Raw genomic sequence first — 14,261 nt, 5'->3', positions numbered from 1 at the left:
ATACGACGTATGGTGGACACAACTGTATAACATATGCCAATGGCAATCTGCAACTAGATTTCTTTATATGACTCACAATTTATGATTCTATTCTGAGCTGACAGCACTCAACCAGTTACACGTCTATCATCCATCGCTCTCCAAATGCCTCATCAAAACAAGCAAAAACGTACAAAATTTTTTACTGGTGTGTAGTCACATGTCCAAGGCCTTAAATGTCTTATTCATACGTCCTCATATGAGGTACGCACCCATTCATTTCAATGTGTTTATTCAGACATCAGAAAGCATGTCCTTTTTTTCATTGATGCTAATACATCATGGATACATCACACCAGTGAAAGGCTATGGGTCCATGGAAAAAAAACAGATGAGATCTGTGTGTCCAGACCCAGTGATGTAAAAAGTATAGAAAATTAAACAAAAAAAAGTTGATCTGTTTTTCACACTAGTGATTTTTCTGTGAAAAAAACAGACAATACATAGACCTATTATAATGAATGCGTGGACAGCAGACAGACATTATCGGCGTGATGACTTTGTTTCATCCATTTTTCAGATTCATTACAAAATTACACTGAAAAATAAAGTAGACAGCATCTGTTTTTGCGGACAGAAACCCCCCCCAGCAAAAAACAGACAACACATGGATCAAAAATGGATGGAACATGGAACAAATTTGGAAATGCACTAGAGTGTACATCTGTTTTTCATATCCCCCATAAAAGCAGCCTAAGCTCATGCGTACATGGATATTTACAGCACCTATAAGCATCATTTCATATTCGGCATTTCGTTAGTCTAAGGGTGTATTCACAAAAAGGCCTCCCATTGACTTCAATGGGTTCCTTTTTCAGAAAAAGGAACCCATTTAAGTCAATGGGAGGCTTTTTTTTCAGCGCTGAAATTCAGCACCAAATCCAGCGCCATTTTCCTCCGTGTGAATGGACCCTAATATAGCTACTAACAGGAACAATAGGTTGTGTTTACCTCACAGAATATAGATATAACATATTCTAGATGTCATCTGATTATAGAGTGTCATAATGTCGATGCGCCCCATATGACCACTGAGGCCCAAACACAGGCCTCAGCTGTGGCTTGAGACACATGGCGTCACTCGGGAGACTGTAAGAGGACAGAAGAGGAACCAGATAGAGGTATGGGAAGGTGAGTATAACTGTTTTGTTATTTTTTATACCTCAATCAATTTTGGCAGCGCTGAGCCATACTTTCATTGTTCATCATTGATCTTTTGGTGGTCATTACAAATGTTTATTCTAATTCAGATCTGCATTACGGTTGCTTTTGTGTAAAGTTGCGATGTCTCCTGCCATAATGACATAGCTCTAATATGAAAAAAAATAAGGACATAGTCTAATATGAAAACAATGGGGATTTAAAAACAGATAGGTTTCCTGTACAGAAATGATCAGCATAAAACAAAGACCACTTGCGCACACAGCTCAGAAATAGGTGTACACAAACCCAAAATGAACCATATAGGTAGGCATATGCAATAAAGAGCATAGACTTCTAATCTGCTTCATGACTGGTCCATGTAATGAGGCACTGTGCTTAGTGACCAGTGAAGAGACCACAGCACTCGTGGGGCTGCCAAGAATCAGACCCCCACCAATCTTACATCGTAATCCTGGCCGCACACATTAGCTGCAGTCCAACCCCCCCCCCCTGCATTTCTGCGTGCACTATTATGCCCCATAGTGGCCACAGCACAAAGTATTATGCCCCATAGTTGCCCCTGCACACAGTATTGTACCCCATAGTGGCCCCTTCACTCAGTATTATGCCCCTTCACTCAGTATTATGCCCCATAGTGGCCCCATCACCCAGTATTATGCCCCATAGTGGCCCCATCACCCAGTATTATGCTCCATTGTGGACACGCATTAACAATTATTATACTCTGGAGTCTTTTCAGACCCCAGAGTATAATAATCGGAGACCAAGAGGGGGATACAAACATAAACACTGTTACGTACCTATCCCTGCGCTCCCCGCTGTCGGCTATCTTCAACGACGTCAGGGACGTCATGTGACTGGGGGCCTGCGTCGCGACGCATAAGGATGCAGGCCCCAGTCATGTGACGTCTGAGACGTCACACAAGTAGGCCCCGAAGCCTTCGTGGAGCGTGGAGAGGTAAGTAACACTGTTTGTTATGTTCGCTTACCTCTCCTGGGCCTCCGATCATTATACTCAGGGGTCTGAAAAGACCCCTGAGTATAATAATGATGTTTGCGGGGCCCGCGGTTTCACTTACCGATCCTGGCCCCGGCTGGAGCCGTTACCGGCTGGAGTGTAACGGCCTATTAAAAAAACAAAACAAAAATGAAGCGGTAGCGGCTGTCACGGGGCCCCCTAATGTCCCGGGCCCTGTGGCAGCTGCCTCCGCTGCTTCCCCAGTAGTTACGCCACTGAATAGATGAATGTCATACTAGAGATTTTAGGACTCTGATCTATTGGATTGGTGATAAGAATTGCTGTTACTATGGACATGTGAGTGAATCGAATTTTACTGCCCTTTCTGTGCACAACTTTTCATTTATTTCTCCTGAATGCTGAGGGTGGCTGACTTCTGAAGTTGTTGTATGTTTGGGCAGCCTTGTAAGAAGGATTTATTACGGCTTTGTATTTATATTTGGCAATAAATATCATTTGAAGCAACTGATTATGGAGGAATCAGACGACCATCTAATGTGCATGAGGGTGTTACATCTCTCCCCCTATGGCAAGTGTTTGAGGGAAAGAAGGGTTGAGCATGTTATGTCTATTATACAAAGGAGACATGCTGCTGCAAGAGGTTTCTGGCAGTGTCTATCTAATTTCCCCATACTCTACCTATTGAAAATATATGCACGCTCAGCTAAGTGTACATACGTATAGAATGTCAGAAGAAATAACTTCACGGCTGAATAAGCATTCAGATAAAAAGGTGTATTTGACATATGACATAAAGTTACCATCAATGGTAACAATAATTGCCCAGAGTGAATGAACTGAAGATAAACAATACAACTATAATTTATGGTAAATCTTGGTTGATCATACTGCCAGGATCATTGTTGGCACTCTCATACTGACATTTAATTCAAGCAGATTTATTGGCAGTATATATATTAAAGGACTATGAGAAGACTATAAGAATGAAAACAGGCTGATAAGATTTCTTACATAATGCTCCCTCCAAGTACCGTTCTCACAAATATCATCTTATGACTATGAGAAGCAATTTGTTTATCTTCCTGGAGTCTAAGAACATGTTGATACACAAAGTTCTAAGGACCTTCTGCACGCATAGCTGCTGGCTGATGTGATGTCACTGGCTCAGTCTTTTAGTTTGTCCTACCCTCACACCAATACTGGGAAATCACTCGTGTACATATACAATGTCCTACGGATCACGGCATTCTGCCAGCCCAGGCAACTTGTTTTCAAGCTCAGGAAGAAATTGGAAGACAGATGGGAGGGAAGAGAATATTAACCAGAAATAACCTGTGGGTGGGAGGGGGAGGAAGAAGTCAGAAAACTGAACAAAACACACACTTGAATGTAACAAAGCATTATGGTGAAACTAAGGGCAAGGGAGGAGACACATAATCTCAGAAATATTACTGACTTTGAAAATTGGTCATATTCCTGCTTGGAAATCTAGACATTATGACAAATCTGGTGATGTACGTGGGGAACACATTACAGGTCAATTGGGTTCTGCATTTTACTGCTGTACATAGGATCCGTCATAGCGAGTTTGGTTTGGTGAATGAAGCTCTGTGGACTGTTATGAGGAGGGATGGAGTCTCCGCAGCGCTGTGCTGAGGCTGCCAGCCCTTTCCCCACTGCGCTGCTGAGTCTCTGCTTCCGGGAGGCAGGCCAGAACCTCCGCAGCATTCAGCGCTGTGGTCCCGGGTTCAAGTCCCGCCAGGAACAACATCTGCAAGGAGTTTGTATGTTCTCCCCGTGTTTGCGTGGATTTCCTCCCTTTCTACAAAGACATACTGATTATATATATATATATATATATATATATATATATATATATATATATATATATACACACTCACCGGCCACTTTATTAGGTACACCTGTCCACCTGCTCGTTAACACTTAATTTCTAATCAGCCAATCACATGGCGGCAACTCAGTGCATTTAGGCATGTAGACATGGTCAAGACAATCTCCTGCAGTTCAAACCGAGCATCAGTATGGGGAAGTAAGGTGATTTGAGTGCCTTTGAACGTGGCATGGTTGTTGGTGCCAGAAGGGCTGGTCTGAGTATTTCAGAAACTGCTGATCTACTGGGATTTTCACGCACAACCATCTCTAGGGTTTACAGAGAATGGTCCGAAAAAGAAAAAACATCCAGTGAGCGGCAGTTCTGTGGGCGGAAATGCGTTGTTGATGCCAGAGGTCAGAGGAGAATGGCCAGACTGGTTCGAGCTGATAGAAAGGCAACAGTGACTCAAATAGCCACCCGTTACAACCAAGGTAGCCAGAAGAGCATCTCTGAACGCACAGTACGTCGAACTTTGAGGCAGATGGGCTACAGCAGCAGAAGACCACACCGGGTGCCACTCCTTTCAGCTAAGAACAGGAAACTGAAAGCACCAACTAAGTATCAATGTATAAATAACACAAAAAAATTCTTTTGATTTTAAATCTAAATTTATTGTTACAAAAATGTTTTTAATTGTAAAAAATATTGGTATCAGGAAAACAAACACATAAAAACATTTAAAAACACACAACAAGAGTGGAGGTCGCACTGGACTGAGCAGCTTCAGCAGGTGTATAATCTGCTAGTGGTGTAGGGGATGAGAACAGCCACAATAAAGGTGTGTATAGAGAGGCCCAGTATTTTGTATATATAAATGTAAATAGGCTCCTATTGCCCACAATATCACAAGATTAGGGCACTTAATTGAAAAATATCTGTAGCATTGCAAAGATCATACCCCCATCACCACTATATAGTAAAAGCATATCAGGTAACAGAACCAATGTAAAGTTACACACACATGCCAATATTACATAAGCCAACCTACATAGGACAAAATGTGAAGCATATATATAAACCACTGCTCACCAGCTGCGACCTCCACTCTGAGCCCCGACGGACCGTTTCGCCCCTGCTTCTTCTGAAACGGTCCGTCGGGGCTCAGAGTGGAGGTCGCAGCTGGTGAGCAGTGGTTTATATATATGCTTCACATTTTGTCCTATGTAGGTTGGCTTATGTAATATTGGCATGTGTGTGTAACTTTACATTGGTTCTGTTACCTTATATGCTTTTACTATATAGTGGTGATGGGGGTATGATCTTTGCAATGCTACAGATATTTTTCAATTAAGTGCCCTAATCTTGTGATATTGTGGGCAATAGGAGCCTATTTACATTTATATATACAAAATACTGGGCCTCTCTATACACACCTTTATTGTGGCTGTTCTCATCCCCTACACCACTAGCAGATTATACACCTGCTGGAGCTGCTCAGTCCAGTGCGACCTCCACTCTTGTTGTGTGTTTTTAAATGTTTTTATGTGTTTGTTTTCCTGATACCAATATTTTTTACAATTAAAAACATTTTTGTAACAATAAATTTAGATTTAAAATTAAAAGAATTTTTTTGTGTTATTTATACATTGATACTTAGTTGGTGCTTTGAGTTTTTTGCAGGTATCTTTGTTTTTTATCTAGTATTGAGATTGCTTTGGGTTTGACATTGAACAGGAAACTGAGGCTACAATTTGCACAAGCTCATCGAAATTGGACAATTGAAGATTGGAAAAACGTTGCCTGGTCTGATGAGTCTCGATTTCTGCTGCGACATTCGGATGGTAGGGTCAGAATTTGGCGTCAACAACATGAAAGCATGGATCCATCCTGCCTTGTATCAACGGTTCAGGCTGGTGGTGGTGGTGTCATGGTGTGGGGAATATTTTCTTGGCACTCTTTGGGCCCCTTGGTACCAATTGAGCATCGTTGCAACGCCAAAGCCTACCTGAGTATTGTTGCTGACCATGTCCATCCCTTTATGACCACAATGTACCCAACATCTGATGGCTACTTTCAGCAGGATAATGCGCCATGTCATAAAGCTGGAATCATCTCAGACTGGTTTCTTGAACATGACAATGAGTTCACTGTACTCCAATGGCCTCCACAGTCACCAGATCTCAATCCAATAGAGCATCTTTGGGATGTGGTGGAACGGGAGATTCGCATCATGGATGTGCAGCCGACAAATCTGCGGCAACTGTGTGATGCCATCATGTCAATATGGACCAAAATCTCTGAGGAATGCTTCCAGCACCTTGTTGAATCTATGCCACGAAGAATTGAGGCAGTTCTGAAGGCAAAAGGGGGTCCAACCCGTTACTAGCATGGTGTACCTAATAAAGTGGCCGGTGAGTGTATATATATATATATATATATATATATATATATATATATAAAAAAAAGTACATTGTGATCCCTATATGGGGAAGCTCTGCAGCATTGTGCAGGGGTTGCCAGTCTCCTCCTGAGCCGGAGGAGGGACTACCGATTTTAGCCTAGCAGCGGGCCAGACCCCATTTAAGCAGAGTTCTGGCTCCGGACTACCGCTGGCTATTCAGTTATACTTCGTGTCCTGGTAGCAAGCGTTCCTCCTGTTCTGATTACCTGTGTTTTTGACCCTTGGCCTTTGACCTTGCCTCTGCCTCCTGATTTTGTACTGTGACTGTTCCTGTTAATGACCTTGGCTTGCCTCTAGACTTCTGCTCCCTGAACTCTGCTTTGTACTTCGCTACCACTCGGCCTGCTTAACGTTCCATTTGGATTTCCCTCTGTACTGCATTGCCCTCTTGCTGACGACCCAGACTGTATGACTACAATTTACTCTCTGCCATCACCTGCTAACCACCTGCCTCAGCCTTCTGGATCCCCGGAACTACACCACAATCTGAAACATCTCCTGGTAGGAGATTTCAATGTGATTTGTGGTGCGCTGTGTGTTTGGCGTTTCCTGACCCGTACCACTCCACAGTGCAGTCAAGTCCAACCCCACCATCTGGGGCTCTGGTGAACACCATTGTGAGGTTGGAATTAGTGCGGCCCGGGGGATGTTGGACACACGGCGCTGTGTTAACCATTTTAGTCAGTATATTGAGTACTGGTTCTTACTTTGGCTCTGAACTGCATCTGCTATCCTAACATGGACATATTGAAAAGTTGACCGTCTCGGCAGCAAATTTGCCTTTTGACACAAAAAAGCATGTTGTTTTTGTCTCTAACCATGACTTCTACAGCATATAGCTTTTAGTAGTGTTTTGAAGTGATTTTTATGTTGGTCGCCTCCCTTTAACATATTCTTATGGAGGTTTTCCTGGCATATATATCAAACATAGGGCTCAAACATGATGTGAACATAGCCTAACTGGAATATTCTTTATGAATACTATTGCGTATAGTAAAATAAATGTAGTCTGATTCATGTCCTCAAACTGTCTCTAAAATTATACAAAGTAGCTTTATGTGTTTGCCAGAGAATTTTAGAGTAGGTTTCATAAAGTCTCAAGGCTGATATATTTGTGGATTGTCTGATTGTGTGCGTCACTATTATTATCAGTGACCCTGCGGTACAAGGAGAGCTGGAGGACATCACAAAGCCACATCTGCCAGGAGAAGCAAATACAGAACGCAAGCGCATTTACAGATCCACATACATGGGAGTTACACAGATATTTCACCGCCAGAGCTCAGTCAAAGTTGAACTACAGTCTACACAAACACGCGTGACATTGTCTTGAAACACATAGACAGACAGCATTAATCTCACCCTCCAAACAGTGGATTTAGCCTATCACTTCCCTTCACTCTACCTTCTTGCTGACTCAGCCCTGAGTAATCAGCCTGTCTGAATAATGACATTTGAGGCCCAGCTGTGCTTGCATAATCCACACCCCCCTTCCTCTATGTTGTGAGCTTCCAGGGAACCAGTTTAAGCAGGATCCTCTCCTCTCGGCAGCCAGGCACCATGTCTAGAGCACAGTCCAAAACAACCCATCCCCCGTATCATCTGAGACGAGGGTTGAGGTCAGAACCAGGGCCCAATCATTACTTGGTAACTGCTTTGATAAAGAGATTCTCACAAGAGATTTCATACTCCTACGTCTTGACCTAAACATATAGATGTCAGCCATTTACAATGCCTGGAAAGTACAGTAGTGTGTACACAGCATTCACGAATGGAGGAGACTCTGGCTTATTTATACACTGTACCTTGTGGGAATTTTTTCTCTTTCTCTCGTACATGCAATACATCGCCAATATTCATGTCTATGATTTATAGCTGCTTTCTCACATATCTAATAATGCAATGGTATCTCACTTCATGGATCTCACTATTAATATTAATTCTGGCGTCTAATGTATATTAATGGTGGTAGCACAATACCACTGCCTTACTGCTGCCAAAGATAAAAGCAGAGCATCCTTTGGTTATGGCCCATGATGTCTACCAGGGATTCATTCCATATAAAGCTGATAGAATGGCCAACTAGATAATGTGCTACAAATAACCTATTATTCTTTATGCATGACACAATGGTGTACATTTATTAAGACTGGCATTTCATATCTCTTATAACCACATATCTACATTGAGAACGAAGGGGTCAGCCATGTTGAATTCCAAAAGATTTAAAGGGGCTCTATCAGCAAAATCATGCTGATAGAGCCCCACATATGCGTGAATAGCCTTTAAAAAGGCTATTCAGGCACCGTAAATGTTATATTAAACTACCCCCCAGTTTTAAAATAATACCCTAAAAAAGAATGTGCTCTACTTACGCATCATGCACGATGGGCGGGTATTCAGGGTGTGCCGTCTTCTTCATCCACGCCTCCTCTTCCTCCGATGTACTCGGGTCCCGTCCTCCTCCGGCGCTCGCGAACGTACATTGATAAAAAAAAATGGCCTGGGCGCATGCGCAGTAGCCGTAGTAGAAGCCGCATGCTACTGCGCATGCGCCCAGACCATTTTTTTTATATCAGTGTCAGTTCGCGAGCGCCGAAGGAGGACGGGACCGGAGGACATCGCAGGAAGAGGAGGCGAGGATGAAGAAGACGGCGCACCCTGAATGCCCGCCCATCGTGCACAATGCGTAAGTAGATCACATTCTTTTTTAGGGTATTAGTTTAAAACTGGGGATTAGTTTAATATAACTTTAGCGGTGCCTGAATAGCCTTTTTAAAGGCTATTCACACATATGTGGGGCTCTATCAGCATGATTTTGCTGATAGAGCCCCTTTAAAGGAGTTATCCAGTTTCCATAAATGTTATTGTTTATGTAATGAAAAGTTTCCAATACATATTTTCAATATACCTTCTGTAACAATTCCTCACGGTTTTCATCAGAGAGTTCATCAGTCCAGCTGAAATCAGTTTCTAGAATCCATTTATTTAGTTTACAGCCACCGTAAGGATATGTTCCCATGAATGGAAGGTCCTCTTTAAAAGAAGACTATGCTCTGCAATCCCTTTGCTGAGCAGACATTTACAGGCCTTTCCAGTGTGCCCAGATTTCCTGTGGGTCAGCTGGGCCCCAGGAAGCACCAGGACCAGAGTGACACAGGGACCAGTGAAGGTATCACTTTTTCAAAATTCTGATCAATTGTAAATATCATTTAAATTTGCCGGAAAACCCTTTTAATTAAAGACATACATTTTGCATGTGTTGCCTATGAAATTAGTTACTGTCTGGGCAGCTTCAAATATATTCTGTTTATTGGTAGAAAAGTAATATTATTTATCATCATACAGTAAGAACACACATAGATTGATATAGTTTTTATGTATCTTTGTAACCTTTAAATATAATATTTTATGACAGCAATAAGACTGCTTCAAATGGTGGCACTCACACAAAGCTCTAGTTCTGTATGATTGTTTTCCCACTCCATCATTGTAATAAATTACTAATAGTTGGAATGACTTAACATGATAATTGCTTTATTACCCCAAAGACACAGAGTATTAGCGCAATGGACATAAAAAAACAAAATGTGTGCTTTGGTAATCTACAGGTTAAAGACCACAGATAGTACTTCAGTAGACAACAAAAGCTGGCGTTACCAGGATATTATACTCACATAGACAGACAGCTGCCAATAGACGGAGTCCAGACTCTGGTGCGAAACATGTAGGGAAGAGAGGCTGTAGTACATAGTTTGAAAAGGTCAATGCAATGACTGCCTGGTTTGTGGGATAAATGACCAGAACTGCAATCCAGAGCCGAAGGAATCTGCAAAGCAAAACAAATTTGGCTTTACATTGTGAAGCAAACTCAGGATAATGCTGTGTTCTCGATTTAAAAGGACAACTCTTACCCTGCTAGTCCACCAAAGATGTCCTTAACATATGAATAGTCTCCCCCTGATTTGGGTATGGTGACTCCAAGCTCTGCATAACATAGGGCACCTACTGCAGTGATGACTCCAGTGACGATCCACACAATGAGGGCCATACCCACTGAGCCGGCATTTTCAAGCACTCCCTTTGGAGATACAAATATCCCAGAGCCGATAATATTTCCTACAAGACAAGATTTTATTTCATATTAGTCGGATCAAGATGAAAAATTTGTATGGTAATATTAGAAGTGGAAAATATACATAAAATTATAACTGAATGACAAAGCAGAGGGATATCTTATATATGTCCATTATTGTCTAGACCAGTCTTTCTCAAAGTGGGCGATAATGCCCCCTTGTGGGCGCTGGAGGCCTATAGGGGGGCAGTAAAGGGCACAGAGAAGATTGGGGGGCGTTGAAGCGGTTTAGGGGGGCGATGGCTAATTTAAAGGGGTGGTATCATAACAATGATTCTATCTATACTGCTTGTTAATGTGGATTTAAGACTTTTCCTAAATACACTGCTTCAGCAAAACTGCTTTGTTTGTCCACTATCTTACTTTATTCACTTCATTATGGGCACTAGCACCTGGCCCCCTGCTCATTGCTGAGGGAGCCACATGACATAACTCCCTGCTGTGTGGGGGGAGAGAGGGGGGGGGGCTGAGTGTAAGGAGCCAGCCTGTGTCTGCACCACACATACACATCACATACACATCACCTAGCTCCCTGCTGTGAGATAGAGGGGGGTGTGTGGAATAAGTGCTGCTTTCTTATATAAAGCAGTCTAAATCCTACTGGGCTAAAGGACCTGGTCTCTCTGTTCACTAGGATAAAGCTTTATTATATAGAGCAGGCTGTTAGTGGGCAGAGGAGCCAGGTCCTTTAGGAAACTCCGTACAAGGTAAATCCAAGTCTACAGGACCTTTTGATGACATCACAGGCCCTTCAGTCATCTCATAGGATCACGCTATACAGAGCTACACGCTAATTTTGGGGCGGGGCTAATTGACACGAGCAAACAGGAAGAAAGAAGATTTTTAGGCAGCTTAGAAGGCAGATCAAGCTTCATGAGGCTACCCCTTTAAAAGATGTAGTAAAGTAAAAAAATTTGGGGGGGCGCTAGAAAATAATTAATTCTCGAAGTGGGCGGTAGACAAAATAAGTTTGAGAACCTCTGGTCTAGACTGTACAATTTATACACACAGTCCTACCGTAAGCCTTCGCTAAGATGCCATACCAAATTCCTCCGTTTTTTTAGGCTTTTGACTTATAGGATGAGACATGTACTTGAAGACTTGTATAGTTTCAGTTTGATGTACCATTATTTCCGGTTAATTGCATTCTAATACCAATTTGAGATTTGCTGACTTACATTTTCCAAATTATATAAAAAAAAGTTACATTGGTATTAAAGTACCTTGTCATGGAAAAGTTCAAGGAAAAACTAAAAGGATTTCTCACTGCTTCCAAAGAGCACAGAATCCTATTACAGGTTCAGCACGTTATAAGATCTAAACCCAGACAGTCTTGTGATAGGAATTAACTGCCTACAGCTTGGGATATCATGAGACTGAATTTACCTACCTGAGGATAATCCTAAAAGCTACAAGATCATACCTAGAGAAACCAAAGTACAATATACTACAGGAAAAATGCATGGGGAAAGTTGTATAAAATTTGTAAAGTATTAAAGGAAGAATTTAATATATTTTTTGTGTAGTAATTAGTACCCGATACTGTAACAAATTGTTTTATTTTCTAATACTTTTGAATCTATATAAATAGATTTTTTAATGTACATATATTATAGATTTTTTTCAATTTTTTTTAACATTAATTATGGGGGTGGCCATCTTGCCTAAGCTGCTGTTTACAGCATTCAGACATATGCTTTACAGAAGCCATATGGCCCACAGAAACATATAAACTGGAGAGGTCAGTGTACAAAGAACAGAAAAAGAGGAGTTGTGGCCAGTGCTGTGATTTTGTGTTATCTGTATGTAGGTGTTGCCTGTCATTGTAATCAGCATATTTTGGGCAAAAACTTGGCGAACTCCATTATAGTCTATGGGGTCCGCTGGTTTCTGTGGTCAACCGCAAATTGGGTTTCTGCTTAAAAAAATGGAAACCGCAGGTTCGATCACAATTGTAACCACATTAGACAATAGTATTGTACACAGTTGACTGAAGAAAGAATCTCCTCATTTGCCCAGGAATGAAGTGAATGCCAAGAACTGTGTCCATGAAAGAGAGGAGGAAGATGTGACAATGGATACATTTAGCAGGATACTACATAAAGAAAGAAGTACAGCACAAGTCTTGGGCCCCAATGCAATATCTGGAACAGAGCTAGTGTGAGTAAGAGGAAATTCTGGTAGGCCCTGGTGCTAACACAATAATTGTCCAGCAGAGGAGACACAAATTTGAAGGGTACTAAAGTCAAATCTTAGGGGTTATCCAGTGGGCCCAAGGGATCCTCAGTGCGAAACTTAACAAGGTCCTCACATACATGTCTTTTTCCCTCCAAAAAAGGAAGCAGTACACATTTAAACAGCAAAACCAAGACAAGACTATCACTAAGTAGGTGTAGCTGCTACTTGACTTACTCTTATACTAGGGTTGGGTGATTATGTCATAAATAAAAAGATGATTAATTGAATTTTACCTCGATTACGATTAACAAACGATTATTTTAGGACACTCCCCTTTTACATGTCACACCCCCTATTTATATAAATACCACACCATTCCACAGACTTTTGGTTTCGTTTATTGAACAGCATACAGTTAGTGATATATCCTTTAGCCAATGGCAGTGTGAGACAGGATGGCATGGATTGAAAATTATTGAAATAATCCACATGAGGAGGTCCAGCTTCAGTTATTTTGCGATGAATCCCTATCTTATACTCTGAAATAAGTGGATCAAGACGCTACTGTTTCCGACATATAAATAAGTAGAGCAAGCTGCTTCTCCTGTTACTAGAATCTTGTACAGAAAGACAATAGTACAAGGAGCAAGATAATTCTATCACCCACAGAAGGAAATGGAACTTAATATTTAGCGAGAATCTAAACACTGTCTCTATTGTGAAGCTTAAACTGTAGTTTACCATAGATAGTAGAAGTAATAAAAGTGAGAAGAAACACTGACATAATACACAGGCCTTGTTTAAAGACAGAGAAATCTTGCTCTACTTTTACATTCTTAGGCTTGATTCACATTTGCGCACAGGTTTCTGCTCCGGGAGGGGGGGGGGTCCACTTGGGGATCCCCCGAACGGAAATCTATTCCTCATAAAAAAGCGGTTACCTTAGGAAACCCGCCAACCCCATAGACTATAATGGGATCTGTGTGGTTTCCGCATGAAAAATGCGGAGAGAGAAGTACTGCTTGCAGCGCTTTCTCCCCTCATTTTTCATGTGGAGAGGAGAATGGAATCCCCGAATGCAGATGTGAACGGGGCCTAACACATTTCTTACACCAGTGAGTCATAGACGGTTATAACAAGCAAAGGATTTTAGTATTAAAATTATATTGACCTAATAATGCACTACAAATGCTCAGAGTTTTTATGTGTATAACAGTCCACAAGAATCTGTGTCATATAGACAACCCTGCTTTAAAGGGGTATTCCCACGTCGCATACTCACCAGTCTTCACTGCTGTAAAATCTTCTTTCTTCCTGGTTTCTTGTGTCATTTGGTGGGTGGGGTTTCGCATGCAACCTGTCGTTTAGCTCCGCCCCCAAATTACTATGTAGCTCCACCCATCACATAGCGTGATCCTATGGGGCGGCTGAAGGGCCTGTGATGTCATCAAAGGTCCTCAAAAAACACTAT

At 41.7% G+C, this 14,261-nt stretch overlaps 1 protein-coding gene across 2 annotated transcripts in view; it reads right to left on the bottom strand.

Annotated features, from left to right (window-relative positions):
- The window catches only part of SLC7A8 (solute carrier family 7 member 8), a 35,394-nt gene that overhangs the window by 10,737 nt on the left and 10,396 nt on the right, over window positions 1-14,261 (bottom strand). Inside the window, exons 3-4 of one of the 2 annotated variants that reach the window (XM_075276705.1) lie at window positions 10,392-10,596; window positions 10,155-10,306 (exon numbers count right to left, since the gene is read on the bottom strand). In XM_075276705.1, coding sequence (XP_075132806.1) covers window positions 10,155-10,306; window positions 10,392-10,596 — 357 coding nt within the window. Of the gene's footprint in view, window positions 1-7,815; window positions 7,824-10,154; window positions 10,307-10,391; window positions 10,597-14,261 lie in introns of those variants that run through there. The other variant, XM_075276706.1, reaches the window with a different exon arrangement.

This window comes from Leptodactylus fuscus, chromosome 1 (assembly GCF_031893055.1).
Source record: "Leptodactylus fuscus isolate aLepFus1 chromosome 1, aLepFus1.hap2, whole genome shotgun sequence".
NCBI lineage: Eukaryota > Metazoa > Chordata > Amphibia > Anura > Leptodactylidae > Leptodactylus > Leptodactylus fuscus.
Note: the sequence above shows the minus strand (reverse complement) of the source record. Positions and strands in the feature narration are given on the sequence as shown.